Source organism: Myxine glutinosa, chromosome 1 (assembly GCF_964187855.1).
Source record: "Myxine glutinosa chromosome 1, kmMyxGlut1.1, whole genome shotgun sequence".
Taxonomy (NCBI): Eukaryota; Metazoa; Chordata; class Myxini; order Myxiniformes; family Myxinidae; genus Myxine; species Myxine glutinosa.
In genome coordinates this window covers 375,953,873-375,971,259 of record NC_136261.1, presented here as the reverse complement: position 1 = coordinate 375,971,259, position 17,387 = coordinate 375,953,873, and the positions used below count along the sequence as shown (strand labels likewise).

Sequence of the window (17,387 nt, the reverse complement as noted above, 5' to 3'; positions counted from 1 at the left end):
AAAAAAAAAAAAAAAAAAATCGGTATTAGCCCTATCACTCAATGGTGAAGAATCAATAACAAAAAAATTAAAAATTCTCTTATCCAAATCCACATCCAGATCTTCACCAAAATCGAATTGATTCTTCCATGTCACACACACCATCACCATGGTCATCATGGTCATTGTCATCTTTCATGTCACCTGTCCATCAAGTTTCAACCAAGTCCATTCACAACTTTTTGAAATATCGTGCTATATATTGGTTTTATCCCTATCACTCAATGGTGAAGAATCACAAAAAATGGTCAAACCCAGATTCGGACATTCACCAAAATTGAATCATTTATTCCTTGTCACACACCCAACCTGTCCACCAGGTTTTGTCTGAATCCGTCCATAACTTTTTGAGATATCCTGTTCACAGACTAACAGTAAATAAACAAACAGACAGACAGACAGGGGTGAAAACAACCTCTGCCCACCTTCGGTGGCAGAGGTAAAGGTCCTTTTTTTCATGTATTTCACTTCATTTTACATCCTCATTGAGATTCACAGATAGACATGCAATATGTTCGTGAAGTACATACTGTCCTTCGATTAAATCCATCAGCGGCGCAACAGGTAGGCACGCCTAGTTACTGAAAGTGGATGGAGGTTATGTTTTCACCCCTGTCTGTTTATCTGTGAGTACGATATCTCAAAAATCTATGGACGGATTCAGAAGAAACTTGGTGGACAGGTTGTGTGTGTGACAAGGACTAATCGATTCGATTTTGGTGAAGATCCGAATATGGATTCGGATACGATAATTATTTAATCTTTAACTGATTCCTCACCAGTGAGTGCTCGGGATAAAACCGATACATAGCACGATATCTCAAAAAGTTATTGACGGATTCAGAAGAAACTTGGTGGACAGTTTGTGCATATTAAAAAAAAAAAAAAAACCACCTTTAGAGGCCATTTTTCCCCGCAAAGCGGGGGTTGGCCTTTTTCGGGAACCGTGGTTGTTGTTGTTTTTTGGTCCCCTTTTTGAAGCAATGTTTGACGGCCGGATGCCCTTCCTGACGCCAACCCTTTTTGCCGCCTTTAACGACAAACAGGGAATTACCAGTGAACTGGTACTCAATTAGCCGACCTCGGAAGGATGAACAGGCTGAGTCAACCCCCCTGGTGTTAATTCAGCGATCGACCGGGATTCGAACCCAGGATCCCAGGATCCTAAGCCGGCACCCTAGCCGCTAGCCCAACACCAGGGTTATGACAAGGACTAATCGATTCGATTTTGGTGAAGATCTGAATGTGGATTCGGATACGATAATTATTTAATTTTTAAGTGATTCTTCAACATTGAGTGATAGGGATAAAAAAAAATCGATACATAGCTCAATATCTCAAAAAGTTATTGACGGATTCAGAAGAAACTTGGTGGACAGGTTGTGCATATGACAAGGACTAATCGATTCGATTTTGGTGAAGATCTGAATGTGGATTCGGATACGATAATTATTTAATCTTTAACTGATTCCTCACCAGTGAGTGCTCGGGATAAAACCGATACATAGCACGATATCTCAAAAAGTTATTGACGGATTCAGAAGAAACTTGGTGGACAGGTTGTGCATAAAAAAAATATTTTAAAAACCACCTTCAGAGGCCATTTTTCCCCGCAAAGCGGGGGTTGGCCTTTTTCGGGAACCGTGGTTGTTGTTGTTTTTTGGTCCCCTTTTTGAAGCAATGTTTTACGGCCGGATGCCCTTCCTGACGCCAACCCTTTTTGCCGCCTTTAACGACAAACAGGGAATTACCAGTGAACTGGTACTCAATTAGCCGACCTCGGAAGGATGACAGGCTGAGTCAACCCCCCTGGCGTTAATTCAGCGATCGACCGGGATTCGAACCCAGGATCCCAGGATCCTAAGCCGGCACCCTAGCCGCTAGCCCAACACCAGGGTTATGACAAGGACTAATCGATTCGATTTTGGTGAAGATCTGAATGTGGATTCGGATACGATAATTATTTAATTTTTAAGTGATTCTTCAACATTGAGTGATAGGGATAAAAAAAAATCGATACATAGCTCAATATCTCAAAAAGTTATTGACGGATTCAGAAGAAACTTGTTGGACAGGTTGTGCATATGACAAGGACTAATGGATTCGATTTTGGTGAAGATCTGAATATGGATTCGGATACGGTAATTATTTAATCTTTAACTGATTCCTCACCAGTGAGTGCTCGGGATAAAACCGATACATAGCTCGATATCTCAAAAAAATTATTGACGGATTCAGAAGAAACTTGGTGGACCGGTTTTGTGTGTGACAAGGACTAACCGATTCGATTTTGGTGAATATATAAATCCGGATAAGAGGGTTTATTCATTTTTCTTCAGTGATTCCTCAACATTGAGATGTAGGGCCAAAAACAATATATAACAATATTTCAAAAAGTTGTGGATGGATTATGATAAAATCTGGTGGATGAGTTGGTTCGGTGACAAGAACAAGCTGATTAGATTTTGGTTCAGGTCCGAATTCAGATGAAATATGATTTTCTCTGCAACCGTTGGTCCGATTGACAGGAGGTTTTCACCATAGGTGCACCTCCACCTGCAGAATTTTTATTGAAAATCATGACGTCAGAGGTCACGTGGTACGGGCGCCATTTTGGAAAAACCGAAAAACTTTGCACCTCTATCTCCGAAAGCTCTCCATTAAAAAATTGAGACGTGGCTCCTAAAGAACTCTCCATCGGGAATAACATATGTTAAGGATGATCTCATAGGTGCCTCCATTATGACGTCATAATTCCACAAGTACAAAACTTCATCTGATCAACATGAAATTTCTTAAGAATCATCTAGTGGTAAATTGGTTGAGAAAAAAAAAATCATGACGTCATCGGTCACGTGGTTTGGCCTCCATATTTGTTTTAACACAGAAGCCCTAAAAAAAACACTAAAAACACCTCCTGGCAAGGGTCTGCAATCTCTGATTGCTCTTTCTTGTTACTTTTGTAATGAGAAGCGACTTTGGAAAAACATCACGAGAGATGCCTTGGAAGAACTCCATGAAAGCAGCAGGACGGGTTGTGTTATTAATCTTTGTGTGGTATTTAGACAACAGTAGGTCTACGATCAGGTGCGTTAGTTTACATGACTAGCATAGACCGATGTCCAGATTCCTCCAAATTTCTTTTAGTTTTGTGTTAAACAGCATTAGCAACTGTTTAAAAGGGTAATCTTTTAAACATAAAAAACGTAAAACGTTTAAACGTAAAAGGGTAAAAAAGTGTTTGTGGTTTACAATGCTGTTATTTCTGGTAGAGGTGCTCCCATGAGAACGGCACAATAAGATGTTTATACACATTAACACGGCATTTGTATTCCCATTGCTGGGGAAACCAATCAATGGTTTCTTGAGCTGTTCTCAACTACCTTGGCGAAGAAAACTCTTTTGGGGAGAGAGGGGGGCAAATAAATTCGCTACAACGTTCATTCTGTGACCCTTAGTCCTCCTGTCCAATTTGGTTGAGATTGGATAAGTAACGAGAGATGGACAGACGAGAGACGGATAATGTATCGCGGTCAAAAATCGTCAGAGAGACGGACAGACACCAAATTGCATATTTTAGTATGATGATCCCAACCCATCGGCCATCCCCAGTACCTTACATTTCTTTAAGTTGAAGGACATCTGCCAATCTTTTGCCCAATCTATTAAAGTATCGGTGCTTTCCTGAATCTGATCACAATCCTCTCTGCTATCCACCTTAACTCCAAGATTTGTGTCATCTGCAAATTTGTAAAGCCGACCCTTCAGTCCAATGTCCAAATCATTGATGTAACCGATTAAAAACAATGGTCCAAGTACTGATCCCTGTTAATAGATATTGTAGTTGCATGGGTGTGGAGAACAAAGTTCAATATTGTCATAAATTTTCTACAAGGTGGAAATGGTTATTCATCTCATAAGCTTTTGCATAGTGGATCATGTATCAAAGATATGTGCCAATAATAACCAACTGAGATAACTTGCATGGCTGCCCAGGCCAATGGAAAACCTTTTTCAACTACATTTAATAATGTAATCAATATCAGAAGCCGATTGTCTCTTGCTGTGATTCTTACTCTTTCTTCTTTTTCCTCTTCTTCTTCACCTTCTTATTTTTTCTTTTCAGCCAAATTTTGCCACTTCTGTTTCTCGAAAAAGCTACACTGACAAACTCAATCCCCCACAGAATTGTTCCATGCTGTCAGACCAAATCCATATCCTGCAATAAACCTGACTGGTCAAAACACCTGGTGGCCATCTTAGATTTTGGAACAATTTCCAAATATCTTTTTCTGTAGGACCACGCACCAAATTGACCCGTAACTTCTGATACATCATCATTAGGCCGGAGTGGTTTACGTTTGTGAAGAGGAGTATCTGAAAAATAAAATGGCGGGCACGGGCAAAACAAAATTAACTGTTTTACGACATCGGAAACTTGACGGAGTTTGATGGAGCAAACTTGTCTACAGTGCCTTCACAAAGTATTCACACCACTTGACTTTTTCACATTTTGTTGTGTTACAGCCTGAATTTAAAATGGGTTAAATCAAGATTTTTTTGTCACTGACCTACACATAATGTCAAAGTGAAAACATGTTTTTAGAAATCTTTACAAATTTATTGAAATTGAAATTAAAAAATATCTAATTTACATAAGTATTCAACCCCGTGAGTCAATACTCTGTAGAAGCGACTTTTGCCATGATTACAGGTTCTAGTCTTATTGGGTATGTCTGTATTAGCTTTGCACATCTGGATTTTGGGAGTTTCTCCCATTCTTCCTTGCAGATTTTCTCAAGCTCTGTAAAGTTGGATGGGGAGTGTTTGTGAACAGCAATCTTCAAGTCTTTCCACAGATTCTCAATGGGATTCAAGTCGGGGCTTTGGCTGGGCCACTCAAGGACTTTCACATTCTTGTTCTGAAGCCATTCCAGTGTTGCTTTGGCTGTATGATTGGGGTCGTTGTCCTGTTGAAACGTAAATCTTCACCACAGTTTAAGGTGTTTTGCACTCTGAAGCAGGTTCTCCTCAAGGATTTGCCTGGACTTGGCTCCATTCATTGTCCTTACAAGTCTCCCAGTCCATGTCACGAAAAGAACATCCCCATAGCATTATGCTGCCACCACCATGCTTCATGGTAGGGATGGTGTTTGATGGGTGCTGAGCTGTGTTCGGTTTCCGCTAGACGTAGCACTTTGCATTCAGGCCAAAGAGTTAAATTTTCGTCTCATCAGACCACAGAATATTTTGCCTCATGCTCTCAGAATCTTTTACGTGACTTTTGACAAACTCAAGTTGTGCTGTCATGTGCCATTTTCTCAGGAGTGGCTTCCATCTCCCATAAAGCCTAGATTTGTGAAGTGCTGCAAAGACTGTTGTCCTTCTTGAGGTTCTCCCATCTAAGCCAAGGAACTCAGTAGTTCTGTCAGCGTGGTCATTTGGTTGTTGGTCACCTCCCTGTCCAAGGTCTTTCTTGTCCGGTTGCGCAGTTTGCTCGGACTTAAGCATCATCTAGGGATTAAGGCAGCTCTAGGAAGCGTCTGGGTAATTACACATTCTTTCCATTTCCTAATGATGGAGCTCACTGTGCTCTTGGGAACTTTCAACACTCTAGAAATTGTTTTATACCCTATGCCAGATCTATGTTTCCTCACAATTCTATGTCGGAGTTCTACGGACAGTTCCTTGGACTTCATGGTAGAGTTTCTGCTCTGACATGCACCGTCAACTGTGGGACCTCATATAGAAAGGTGTTTCTTTCTAAATCATGTCCAATCAATTGAATTGGCCACAGGTGGACTCCAATCAGGTTGTTGAGACATCTCCGGGATGTTCAAAAGGAAATTGGATGCAGCTGAAATCAATTTTGAGTGTCATAGCAAGGGGGTTGAATACTTATTGACTACAAGACATTTAAGCTTTTCATTTCTAATTAATTTGTAAAAATTTCAAAAAAAATAATTCCACTTTGACATTATGGAGTATTATATGTAGATAAGTGAGAAAACTAAATCTCAATTCAATCCATTTGAAATTCAGGCTATAATCACACCAAAATGTGAAAAGGTCGAGGGGTGTGAATACTTTCTGAAGGTACTGTAAACAGGTTATAGACGAGAATAATTATGACTTGAAGACTTTGAGCACATCCCATCAATCATTCCTTAGCAACCGATGCACTAATGCCTCCTTTGAGAAGAAAACAGCTCTTTCGATGCTTGTAGTTTTTGCCGTTAAATTAAAAAATGCTAAATTTAAAGGTGTCTCGTCGGTCCTTCTTTCAACTCTAGGACTCTAGGTGTTACATTGACAGTTGCTCACATCTTAAGTTATTAGAATTGCTAACTGCATTACTTTCAAATCATCTCACCACCAGCATTTTGTTTGAAATATCACATCTTAACTTGAATCGACCTTGAACCCTCAGTTTTAGCAAAGAAAGAGACTTCAATGGAAAATCGATTTCGAGGAGAATTATCTTTTGAGGAGAAAGGTAGCTCAGTTAGTCCTCAACAGTGACATTTTCCTTTATTGCCCTGAAATCCACATAAATCCACAATAACTGCAAAATCTGCTCAACCACATGGTACTGGGGGTGTGAGAGCATGCCATGTTTCGGGTCATGTGAAGCCTTTAAGCAATCGATAGTCGGCAGGCCAAGACCCTTAAAGAAACTTTTGATGGCATTTTTTGTTAAAAGCTGACAACCGGGCTAGAAAGTATCAGTATGGTCCAGGCTTTCAGAAACACCCGGTTGCCAAAATGAGATTTGACCTTGAAGGTCAAATTTGGGGGGGTCAAAGGTCAAATTTTCAAAAAATTTTATTTTGTCTTGTCCTTTCATACAACATCGAGTCTGGTATGAACCATTGAATATTTAATGAGTTATAAGGGGTTAAATTTCTGTAACAATAGCTAAATGTGAATAGATTCATGAATGTAAATGCTTTTTACTCTTTGAATACGCATAATATAATAAAATTCATTCAGTTTAAAGGTGAAATTTCAAAGTCGAAAGTCAAATTTTACTTTAAGAATCAATTGTTCCTGTTGGTAATATGTAAATGATGCATTAGGCAACTACATTTGAAGAAACAAGACATCATCTTCCATCGATTTGAGGTGTCGCCAAATCACTTCTCTTAAGTATCAGTTCCTGTCGTGTTCATGCATCCTTCAGCATCACAGCCACATGCAGGCATGCATGGTTGTCCAATCTTGTGGCAACGGCAAGCTTGTGTGCGACACTTGCTTTTACATCCACAAGTAACTAGTTCCAAACAGCTACTTGGAACAGATGGTGTCCTCATCCACACCACTTCTAATCGTCCGTCAGTTGCCTGCCAACCTCCAGTCTCCTCGGGGTCAGCAACAACTACGTCAGCCTTGTTTGCCTGCAGCCATACTTTTGCCTGGTAGTTCGCCCGCGACATATGCAATTCGAGAGCGTCACTAGTTGGTGGCAACATTTCAAGTGCCTTCTTCCCTTTCTGGAACATGTCATGCCTAGCTCTGTCGACCCCTGAACTAGAGTGTGGAGATTTGTAAAGCATACATACGAACTCCTCGACATCGCTTAATGGTCCATCTCTGCCAACGCCATGCAACAGTTCCGGGTGTTGCAAGTAGACATTCCAGCATGATTTTTTGCCATGACCAGCGAATGAAGACACAGTATCACAACCAGTTATGGCATGGAACCCAAGAACATTCTCCACAACCGCCGGAGCGAGGGCCTCGTTGATGGCGTGTACTGGGAAACACTCTTGCTCCTTGGACGTGCCACTCATCATCCACACATGGCAGATTTTGTCCCTGGTGAAGTGAAGGAGCAAGAGCAGGACATCTGTGTCACGGCACTTCACAATTATGTTTCCATAACCGGCATCAATGGCTTCAAGTGCATGGATGATGATCCTTGTGTCAGCTTCCTCGTGGTTTGCATTCAGAGTTGGGATGACTCCCCTTGTCGTTGAGAATCCGTTTGGAGTGCTGCCACCAACTACTACTTCGTTGACTGTGTCGGTGTGCGTTGCCAGTTTGCCACTGAGGAACAGTGCAAGGTCTTCTTTGTTTTCACCTAAGGCGATGAAGTTCTTCCATGTTTGTGGAAGTGGAAGATCATCCCGGTTGATCACCTTATGGATTGGTCTCGTTTGCCCAGCTCTTTTGCTTCGTGTAGTCGACTTGATCGATAGAAGTCTATACTGATCAAATACGATGTCGATCCTGGACACTGTGCCACAGAACTGCTTCAACACGGTCCTCTGGAAGGTTTTGGCATAGTCACCAAACGTCTTGCAATTCGGTGGTTTTCCTAGGGACTGTATCAATGCATGGCCATCAATTATGATACAGGTTTTTCCTGTGGTCTCCGGTGCCCCTTTGACTTTCTCTATCCCAAGACCAGTGGTTAGCAGGGGGAGCATTGCAGACTTTTGGGTACTTCTCATCTTTTTATCCGTATTAGCCAAACTAAGTGGTACAACGAACAGCTCATGCTTCAGTACATTGTGGATATCTACTTCTCGCCCAACTTGTGCCGCATTGAACAATCTCTGCATCAGTTGCCTGTCCGCTTTGATTGTCTTGGTGACCTTCTGCTTCCCATCCTGCACCGGTGTCTCATAGAGGGTTGCGAACGTCTTCGATTTCTGGCGTTTCTGTCGATCGAAAAAAGGTACAGACTTCTCCACTAATCTCTCCTTCACATTCTTCAACACGAGATCTTTCCCCCTTTGGTCGGCAGTGAGGAGGTCTGCAGCTATCTCTTCGGTTGCAATGTCGTTGGTAGTCAGTGATTTCAGCTGTGTAATAGTGGGAGTTGCGTCGTCTTGATCGGATATTGTGAACGCCTTGAATCGTCGGAACTGAGCCTCAAGCTTGGACACCGCATCCAAATCCCGTGTCATTTTGGATGGAAGACCATCTTTACGAGTTGAGAAATCTTCGTCCGATTCGTCGTTGCGAAGACCGAATAGACGCATGGTGTCCTCTGATATCTGCGACCTTTCAGACCAAGTTGTGCAGAACCTGTCTCTTGCCGTGTCATTCCGTGTGATGCCAATTATACCATTTGAGAGCTTGCATACCTTGTTAATCCATTCAGTGGCTTGATCAACTGGAACTTGGTTACATCTGCCTGCGTGTCGTTTCACTACAAAATTCCCTGCCAGGAATTCTTCGTGGACTTCTGGTGCGGTCTGTGCGACTCCTCTCATGTCAGTGAGGTAAACAGGACCCCACCGGGCATAGTTGACATGGTCATATATGGTCAGCCATGGTAGCATTTCGGCAAATGAATCAAGATGGAGCAACCAATCCCCATCTCGATTAGCGCGGACGAATGATAATAAAATTTCCACCATCTCAAGGTACTGCAACCAGAAGGCATTGTTGGGATTCTGCTTCAGCATGGCGTGGAATTCGTCAGCTTTCTCTACATATTCTGTACGGTCGAGGAGCTCGTTGCATTCAGTCACAGCATTCAACAGACATTCATCTCGGGTTCTCGTACCATATTTCTTGAACAATGCTGATACTGCTGATCGAAGCACAACCAGTTCCTGATGGAGTTCAGGATTTTGCCGCTGTAGCCAATCCAAGAAAGCTTCAAACTTGATCCGACTAAGGGCTTCATAGGCCCAGATATGTCCCTGAATAGCCCTGTAATAGTGTTTCCCATCCATCATTGACTTGGCAGCATTTGGTCCAAAGATTTCAGACTCCACCCACACATCATCTAGGCCTGCACTTTCCATTTGCTGACCAATGGCCCGAAGGAAGTTGAAGGAGATATGGAGACCACCAAGCAGGACAACTACTTCGCTGTACTCTTCAGAAGCCCACACAATCTCCTTTGCTTTGGCATAGAGAGGCTGATCGAAGAAAACGATGGTATGGCGCTGTCCAAGGTATCTGCTGAGCTGGACAAATCGGTTTATGATCGTGGTGATGGTCCCATATTCATCCGCAGTAGCATTGAGGATCGGTGCCATTCCCACCGTCGTCACTGGTGGATCTACGGTACTCACACACTCGTTGAATGCTGCCCATGGAGGAACAGCACAGCCATTACCTGTGTCCATCCTGGAGATTACCCAGACGTGAGTCATTCGTGTTGCTGCCTTCCTACATGGACTACTTTTGAACCAGTCATTCGGTTCAATGCTAGAAGCATTCGGAATCCTGGGTTCAACTCTTGTGCCAATAGGTAGTTTGGGGGGATCGACATCATGCAACTTATCGACAGTCTCCTTTCTCAGAGCCTTCTCTCGTCCGTGCACACGCTTAACAGGAGTTCTTGGAGGAGGTGGTCCGCGTTGCCAAGCATTCCACTGTGTGCAATGGTATGAACCTTGACCACTTATTGTCGACTCGTTGACATCTATGTTGTCAGCTGATCCTAAGATTAGCCTACCAGGTTCATAGGGTACCAAGCCATCCGGGATGTACGTGTTGTTATTTTCCTCAAATTTCCAAAGAATGTCACTCGCGATACTTGTGTCCATGCGTCTTACTGTGTCGACACCTATTGTACCACCAGCAGCATGAAAGAGATCCACCAGTTTCTCTGATCTTGTGGCTTGGTGTAAGGTCATCCCCAGGCCGACATGCTTTGGAGTCAACTTTTTCCCCTTTGAAAGCGCAAATACAATGTCCTGAGCGATATTTAGTATTCTTTGCTTCGTTGAACTTGCAGAACTTTCTATCTCTCCGTGATCATCAGTATCCAACACATCAGTCCCACCAAACAGTACAGAGAGAAACAGATATAAGCATCATACCAAACTCGATGTAATATGAAAGGACAAGACAAAATAAATTTTTTTGAAAATTTGACCTCTTTTGACCTTTGACCCCCAAATTTGACCTTCAAGGTCAAATCTCATTTTGGCAACCGGGTGTTTCTGAAAGCCTGGACCATACTGATACTTTCTAGCCCGGTTGTCAGCTTTTAACAAAAAATGCCATCAAAAGTTTTTTTAATCGTATTCCCTGGGGTTGGCCTGCCGACTACGATGTGAAGCAGGATCTGGCATCTGCCAGGCATTTGTGGTAGATCTAAGACCAGATATATCTTTGTCTCACACAGAATGTTATAGTGCAGTAATTAACTAGAATGCCACTCGTCGACGTCATGACGTCAAACGATATGCCTCCGCCCACATTATTACATCATTATACATACTTGTGCCAAGTTTGATTTAAATCCCTTCAGCCGTTCTCAAATTATCACATTTTTACCTGACATGACCTCTGATCTTTGACCTCTTGATGCCATAATCCAATGAGTTCATAATTGCTTCATAATACTTATACCAAGTTTGTTCAAAATCCCATCACTGATTCAAAAGCTGGTGCGGCAACATAATTTTTACTTAAAATAACCTCTGACTTTTGACTTCCTGACCCCAAAATCGAATCAGTTTATCTTTGCATCATAATATATAAGTATACCAAGTTTGGTAAAAAAAAATCCTATGACTGGTTCACAAGTTGGTGCGGCAACATAATTTTTACTTAAAATAACCTCTGACTTTTGACTTCCTGACCCCAAAATCGAATCAGTTTATCTTTGCATCATAATATATAAGTATACCAAGTTTGGTAAAAAAAAATCCTGTGACTGGTTCACAAGTTAGCACGGAAACATAATTTTTACCTGACGGGACGTCTGACATTTGTCCTTTGACCTCGTGACCCCAAAATATAATCAGTTCTTCTATACCCCATTATACATACCTGCACCAAGTTTGAATTAGTTCCCTTCAGCTGTTCTTAAGTTATAGCGGTAACGGAAAAATTGTAACTTAACATGACCTCTGATCTTTGACCTCTTGACCCCAAAATCTAATCAGTTTATCTTTGCATCATAACATATAATTATACTGAGTTTGGTAAAAATCATATGACTGCAGTAACTTTATACAAGTTAGCGCGGTAACATAATTTTTACCCGATGGAATGTCTGACATTTGACCTTTGACCTCGTGACCCCAAAATCTAATCATTTCATCTTTACCTCATTGTACATACCTGCACCAAGTTTGACTTATATCCCTTCAGCTGTTCTTAAGTTATCGCGGTAACAGAAAAATTGTAACTTAACATGACCTCTGATCTTTGACCTCTTGACCCTAAAATCGAATCAGTTAATCTTTGCATCATGATATATATAATTATACCAAGTTTGGTAAAAATCCTATGACTGCAGTAACTTTATACAAGTTAGCGCGGTGACAATTTTTACCCGACACCTTACATTTGACCTTTGACCTCGTGACCCCAAAATACAATCAGTTCATCTTTACCTCATTATACATACCTGCACCAAGTTTGACTAAGATCCCTTCTGCGTTCTCAAGTTATCACAGTAACGGAAACCTATCATGGACAGATGGACAGACGGACAACCCGAAAACATAATGCATCCGGCGACTTCATTGGCGGAGGCATAAAATAAATACATCATTGCTGTCAAGGGTCATGGAGGTCAAGGGTCAAGCCTTATGGAGGCCTCCCAGTGATCTATCTCAAAAAGATAAGTATACCTGTGCTGAATTGTCATCTCGTTATTTTGGCCGTTGGATGACCACAATGCCTCATGTGAAGCATGTTGTGCTTGTCACGTCCTAAAGTGACCATTTATTGAGAGCTACAAAGGCGGTGATACAAACACAGGGCAGATGGCCCAGCAAGCATCACCGGTTAAAATGGACCTACCCATGTGTAAAAAGGCAATTTAATAGCTACTTAAGGCTCATTCAACCAATTTTAGGCATTGCCTCACCCACTTGAATCAACTTAATACATGCCATATGGGATGCAATCGATATTGGATAAAGCTAACGTTTTGTAGCATTTGGGTTTTTAAAAATCAACTTCTTCATCGAGGGCCACAATTATTCCCACGCTCTTGTGGGGTTGCTGGGAACGTTTTTGGCCCAAGTCTTTCACGAACTGGCTGGCCAGTCCTGACGCTCGACTAAGTACTGTAGTCAGAGGAGGAATTTGTAATTTGTTTATGGTGCCGGCGATGGCTCGCCTACTCTTCGTGAAAGACACCGTGGGATCTTTAACGTCCACCAACTAATACCGGTAGATGGGACAACAGTTTAACGTCCATCCGAGGGAGGGCACACACATTGATGAATCACCCTGCCTGTGCAACTCCAGGACGGCAGTTTACAGCTGGTTCAAGACTCAAACCCAGGATAGACAGCTTAAAGGTGTGTGTGTGTGTGTGTGTGTGTGTGTGTGTGTGTGTGTGTGTGTGTGTGTGTGTGTGTGTGTGTGTGTACCTACAGACCACCTTGCCAGCCCTTTATACAAATCAACCCTTTTTGTACACTGCTTCTTTCCAATACCATCTCCAGGCACTGCATAACGTCATTTCCGGGCAACGGAGGGGGCTCGGCAGTGACGCACGCTGAAAGGGAGTACTCAGTTTTCACTCTGGTTGTTTGTTATCCGGGCGATATCTCAGCCATCCTTTGAGTTAGGAAGCTGATATTTGGACATGCCAATGACCAAGTGATTTGGCTGCAAAGGCTATTTTTGATTTATTGATTAATCAATTAATCAATTAATCGATTAATTATTTAATTATTCGATTAATGACCAAAAATATATTTTTTAAAGTTACAGATTCTGATGAAATGGTGGTGGTTTAGGTATTCCATTAGCCAATTGATTAACTATTTCATTTTTTTATGATTATTATTTATTTATTTTCTTTATTAATTTTTATTTTTATTTTTTTGTTTTTTTTTGTATACTGAATCGAGGCTCGTGAAAGTTCTCATCTCGGCAATTTCTCAGGCACCTTTTGACCTGGGAAGCTGATATTTGGACATGACAATGACCAAGTGATTTGGCTGTAAAGGGTATTTTTGATTCATCGATTAATTAATTAATCGATTAATTATTTAATTATTCGATGAATGGCTTAATTAATTTTTTTTTTTAAGTTACAGATTTGGATGAAATGGTGGTGGTTTATGTATTCCATTAGCCAATTGATTAACTATTTAATTTGTTTATGATTACTATTTATTTATTTTCATTATTAATGATTTATTTATTTTCTTTCTCATCTGGGCAATATCTCAGGCACCTTTTGAGCTCGGAAGCTGATATTTGGACATCACTGTGACCAAGTGATGTGGCTATAAAGGATATTTTTGATTTATTGATTAATCATTTAATCGATTAATTATTTATTGATTAATCAATTAATTATTTGTTTTTTATTAATGACTTATTTAATTAAATTTCTAAAAGATACATCTTCGGATGAAGCACTAGTGGTTTAGTTATGCTATTAGCCAATTGATTGAGAAATATTTTATGATAATCTTTTATTGATTTTAATTGTGCAATTAATCATGTTGTTGTTGTTGTTGTTGTTGTAATTAATCAATCAATTATTGTACACCTCTCCCTCCCAATGCAGCCTCTACGAGCTGCATGGCAGTGTTGCCGGGCGCCAAGCCGCGCTTTAGGATATCTAATTATTTGGCATGAGGGCGGTGTACTTTGAATGTATGTGTACTTGTTGCTATATTTATTTATCCAGTTCAACAGTGTATATGTAATGTGTTTTACGAAACTTTATTAGGCCGAAGTGTCATGTTCAAAAATATACGGGGATGCTTGAAAAAGAATCGTAGAGCAAGTTGGGACAAGATTCCCCCTTCCCTAACCACACAACTTTCTCACTCCTGGCTATACGTTCAGTATTCTGAACATCCGCACCAAAGACCTCGTACAAAGTGTTGTACAAACCTGAATCTCTTTACAAACTCGAGTTTTGATCAACACAAAACAACTAAACGACTGTACGTTGTTGCCTTCATTCCTTTATACTCTCGCTTTGCATAACGACGAGTTTCAATTGGAAAACGCTGCTATTTCCAACGAAATTAACATCGTTATACAAACGTACCAACACCTCGAGAATATGGGATTAAAGAAAAGAAAGATCCCTTGTTTTGAGCGATAGGATTATTATTGACAGGGGCGGGACAGGGTGTTCAAAACGCGTAATGGACAGTGACTTAATAATGGGCGCCGGGCGGAGCCTCAGGTTGCTTCTCACCACAAATGAATAATCTCAGCGATTTGTGACGATGACACGATGCTGCAGTCGCAAGGCCAGCACTGTAAACAATCTCTACGTTTACAGTTCCCGTGAACCTTGCAGTCAATCGATGGGGAAGCTGAACGCCATTAGACCAGATGTTATATATATATAAATATATATATACATATTTAAAAATAATAATAATAATATATATATATTATTATTTTTTTTTTTTTTATATATAATATATTAATATAATATATAATATATTATAAATTATAAATTATAAAAATATTATAAATTAATTATAAAAAAATTATTATAATAAATTTATTATATATAAAATTTATTTATTATAAAGAAATAAATAAAATTTATTATAGATTTATTATATTATAAAAATTTTTATAAAAAAATTATAAATATATTATAAAAAAAAATAATATATATATATAAAATATATATATATGTATATATATATATATATATATATATAAATGTATGAATATAAATATAAATATATATATATTATTATTATTGTTGTTTAAATCCATATTCTCGAGCTGTCGGTACATTTGTATCACAATGTTAATTTAGTTGGATACTGTATACACTATATATATATATATATATATACATACACACATACATACATACATACACACACACACACACACACACACACACACACACACACACACACACACACACACACACACACACACATACACATACATACATACATACATACATACATACGTGTGTGTGTGTGTGTGTGTGTGTGTGTGTGTGTGTGTGTGTGTGTGTGTGTGTGTGTGTGTGTTGGTCCACAATGTTGTACAACAGACCAGGGGCGTGTTCCAATACCAAGCAGCTAGCTAGCGCTTGCCAAGCTAGCTGTTCCTTGTCAACGTTTTGCATGGGATGCTTGCTTGAGTGCTTAGGCCGCTTGGTGAGTGCTCTTCAAGCTGCTTGGTAATGGAGGACACCCCTGGCACGGTCTCCCAGCATGGATCTTGTGGAGCGAAGACCCGTCCGTATAAGCACAAAAAAAATTCAATGCATCAATTTTTATCATCCACCTTCATACCTGTGCGAAGGTGTTTCTACGCAAAATAGATACCTTACGGGTTTTCGTGTTTGGAGCAACGCCCGAAGGCTCAATGAGGATCAGCCGATGAATGACTAAATGAATGAATAATTGAATGACAATGAAATGAATGAATGAATGAATGAACGAGCGGGCTCACTCTGCGTATCCCGTATTCCAGGGCATCTTGCGGCCAGCCTCGCGCGGGATCAGGATCGGTCTCGCCATGTGGTCTGCGGAGCACTCAAGCTCGTCTGTATTGAGATTCAGAAAGTCCGGTCGTCCGTATGAGAACCGGGCGGCCGTCTGCCCAGGGTCTCCGGTCGCGGACCCGGCCCCATTCCCGGTAGTCTCGGCCGACCCGGGTCCAGGCAATAGCCCGCCGACCAAGCTGGACACGACCGAGCGGACACGGCTCAGCATGCCGGCCCGCGGTGTTTGTCGTAGATGTTGTTATGGTCGCAGCTTTTGCTCAGATCGGTCGTGTTCACGCGTCGCCCCGACAGACGGCGCCACAAACGAGATCGACGTGGTGGATTGCGATTGCTGATGTTGAAGACCTGCTGGCGTTCAGTGCTTGCCAAGCCCTGGACCTTCCCACTCCCAGCCACAATGAGCCGTCGTCCTTCCGCGGTGTCGCGTGCTCCGACAACGCCCCACCCCCCGCTCACGTCCTGAGGGCGGAGCTTCTGCGACCCCGCCTTCTGCTATCATGTCGCCTTGTACCATAACTTTACATTACAGGCAGTTTACGCCTTCGTTTACATCTTCTTCATTTGCTCATTTATGAATTTTTTTGCTCTCCATCTCCCTTCCCTTCCTTTCATTCCGCAGTACTCTTTCACCAGCGCTATGATACCGCTTCTATGGTGACGTCAGCGCAGGCGTTGTTCCCCTGATCAGCTCTGCAGCTCCCTCTGGTGCTTGTTTGTGGAACAGTTCTACAAAATATAATTTATTTTACTTATTCATATAACATACCACAAACGAGGGATGTTCAAAATGATTTACGAACAACACACTCAGGGTAGTCCAAGAGATGTATTCGTTTTGTTTATTTTTCAACCAGTGATGTATCCGTGCGTTATGCACAGGTGGGAGCCAAAAAAATGTTTTGAGAAATTTTATGAAAACTCCCACCCACTTTAGGACATGTGCAAGGACTCC

The 17,387-nt window shown here is 41.2% G+C and overlaps 1 protein-coding gene across 1 annotated transcript in view; it reads right to left on the bottom strand.

Annotated features, from left to right (window-relative positions):
• The window catches only part of LOC137415526 (protein phosphatase 1H), a 99,359-nt gene extending 82,506 nt beyond the window's left edge, over positions 1-16,853 (bottom strand). The window contains exon 1 of the mRNA XM_068101127.2: positions 16,381-16,853. Within this exon, the coding sequence (XP_067957228.2) occupies positions 16,381-16,643 (263 nt within the window). The 5' untranslated portion in view covers positions 16,644-16,853. The remainder of the gene's footprint in view (positions 1-16,380) is intronic.
• Between the last annotated feature and the right edge of the window lie 534 nt (positions 16,854-17,387).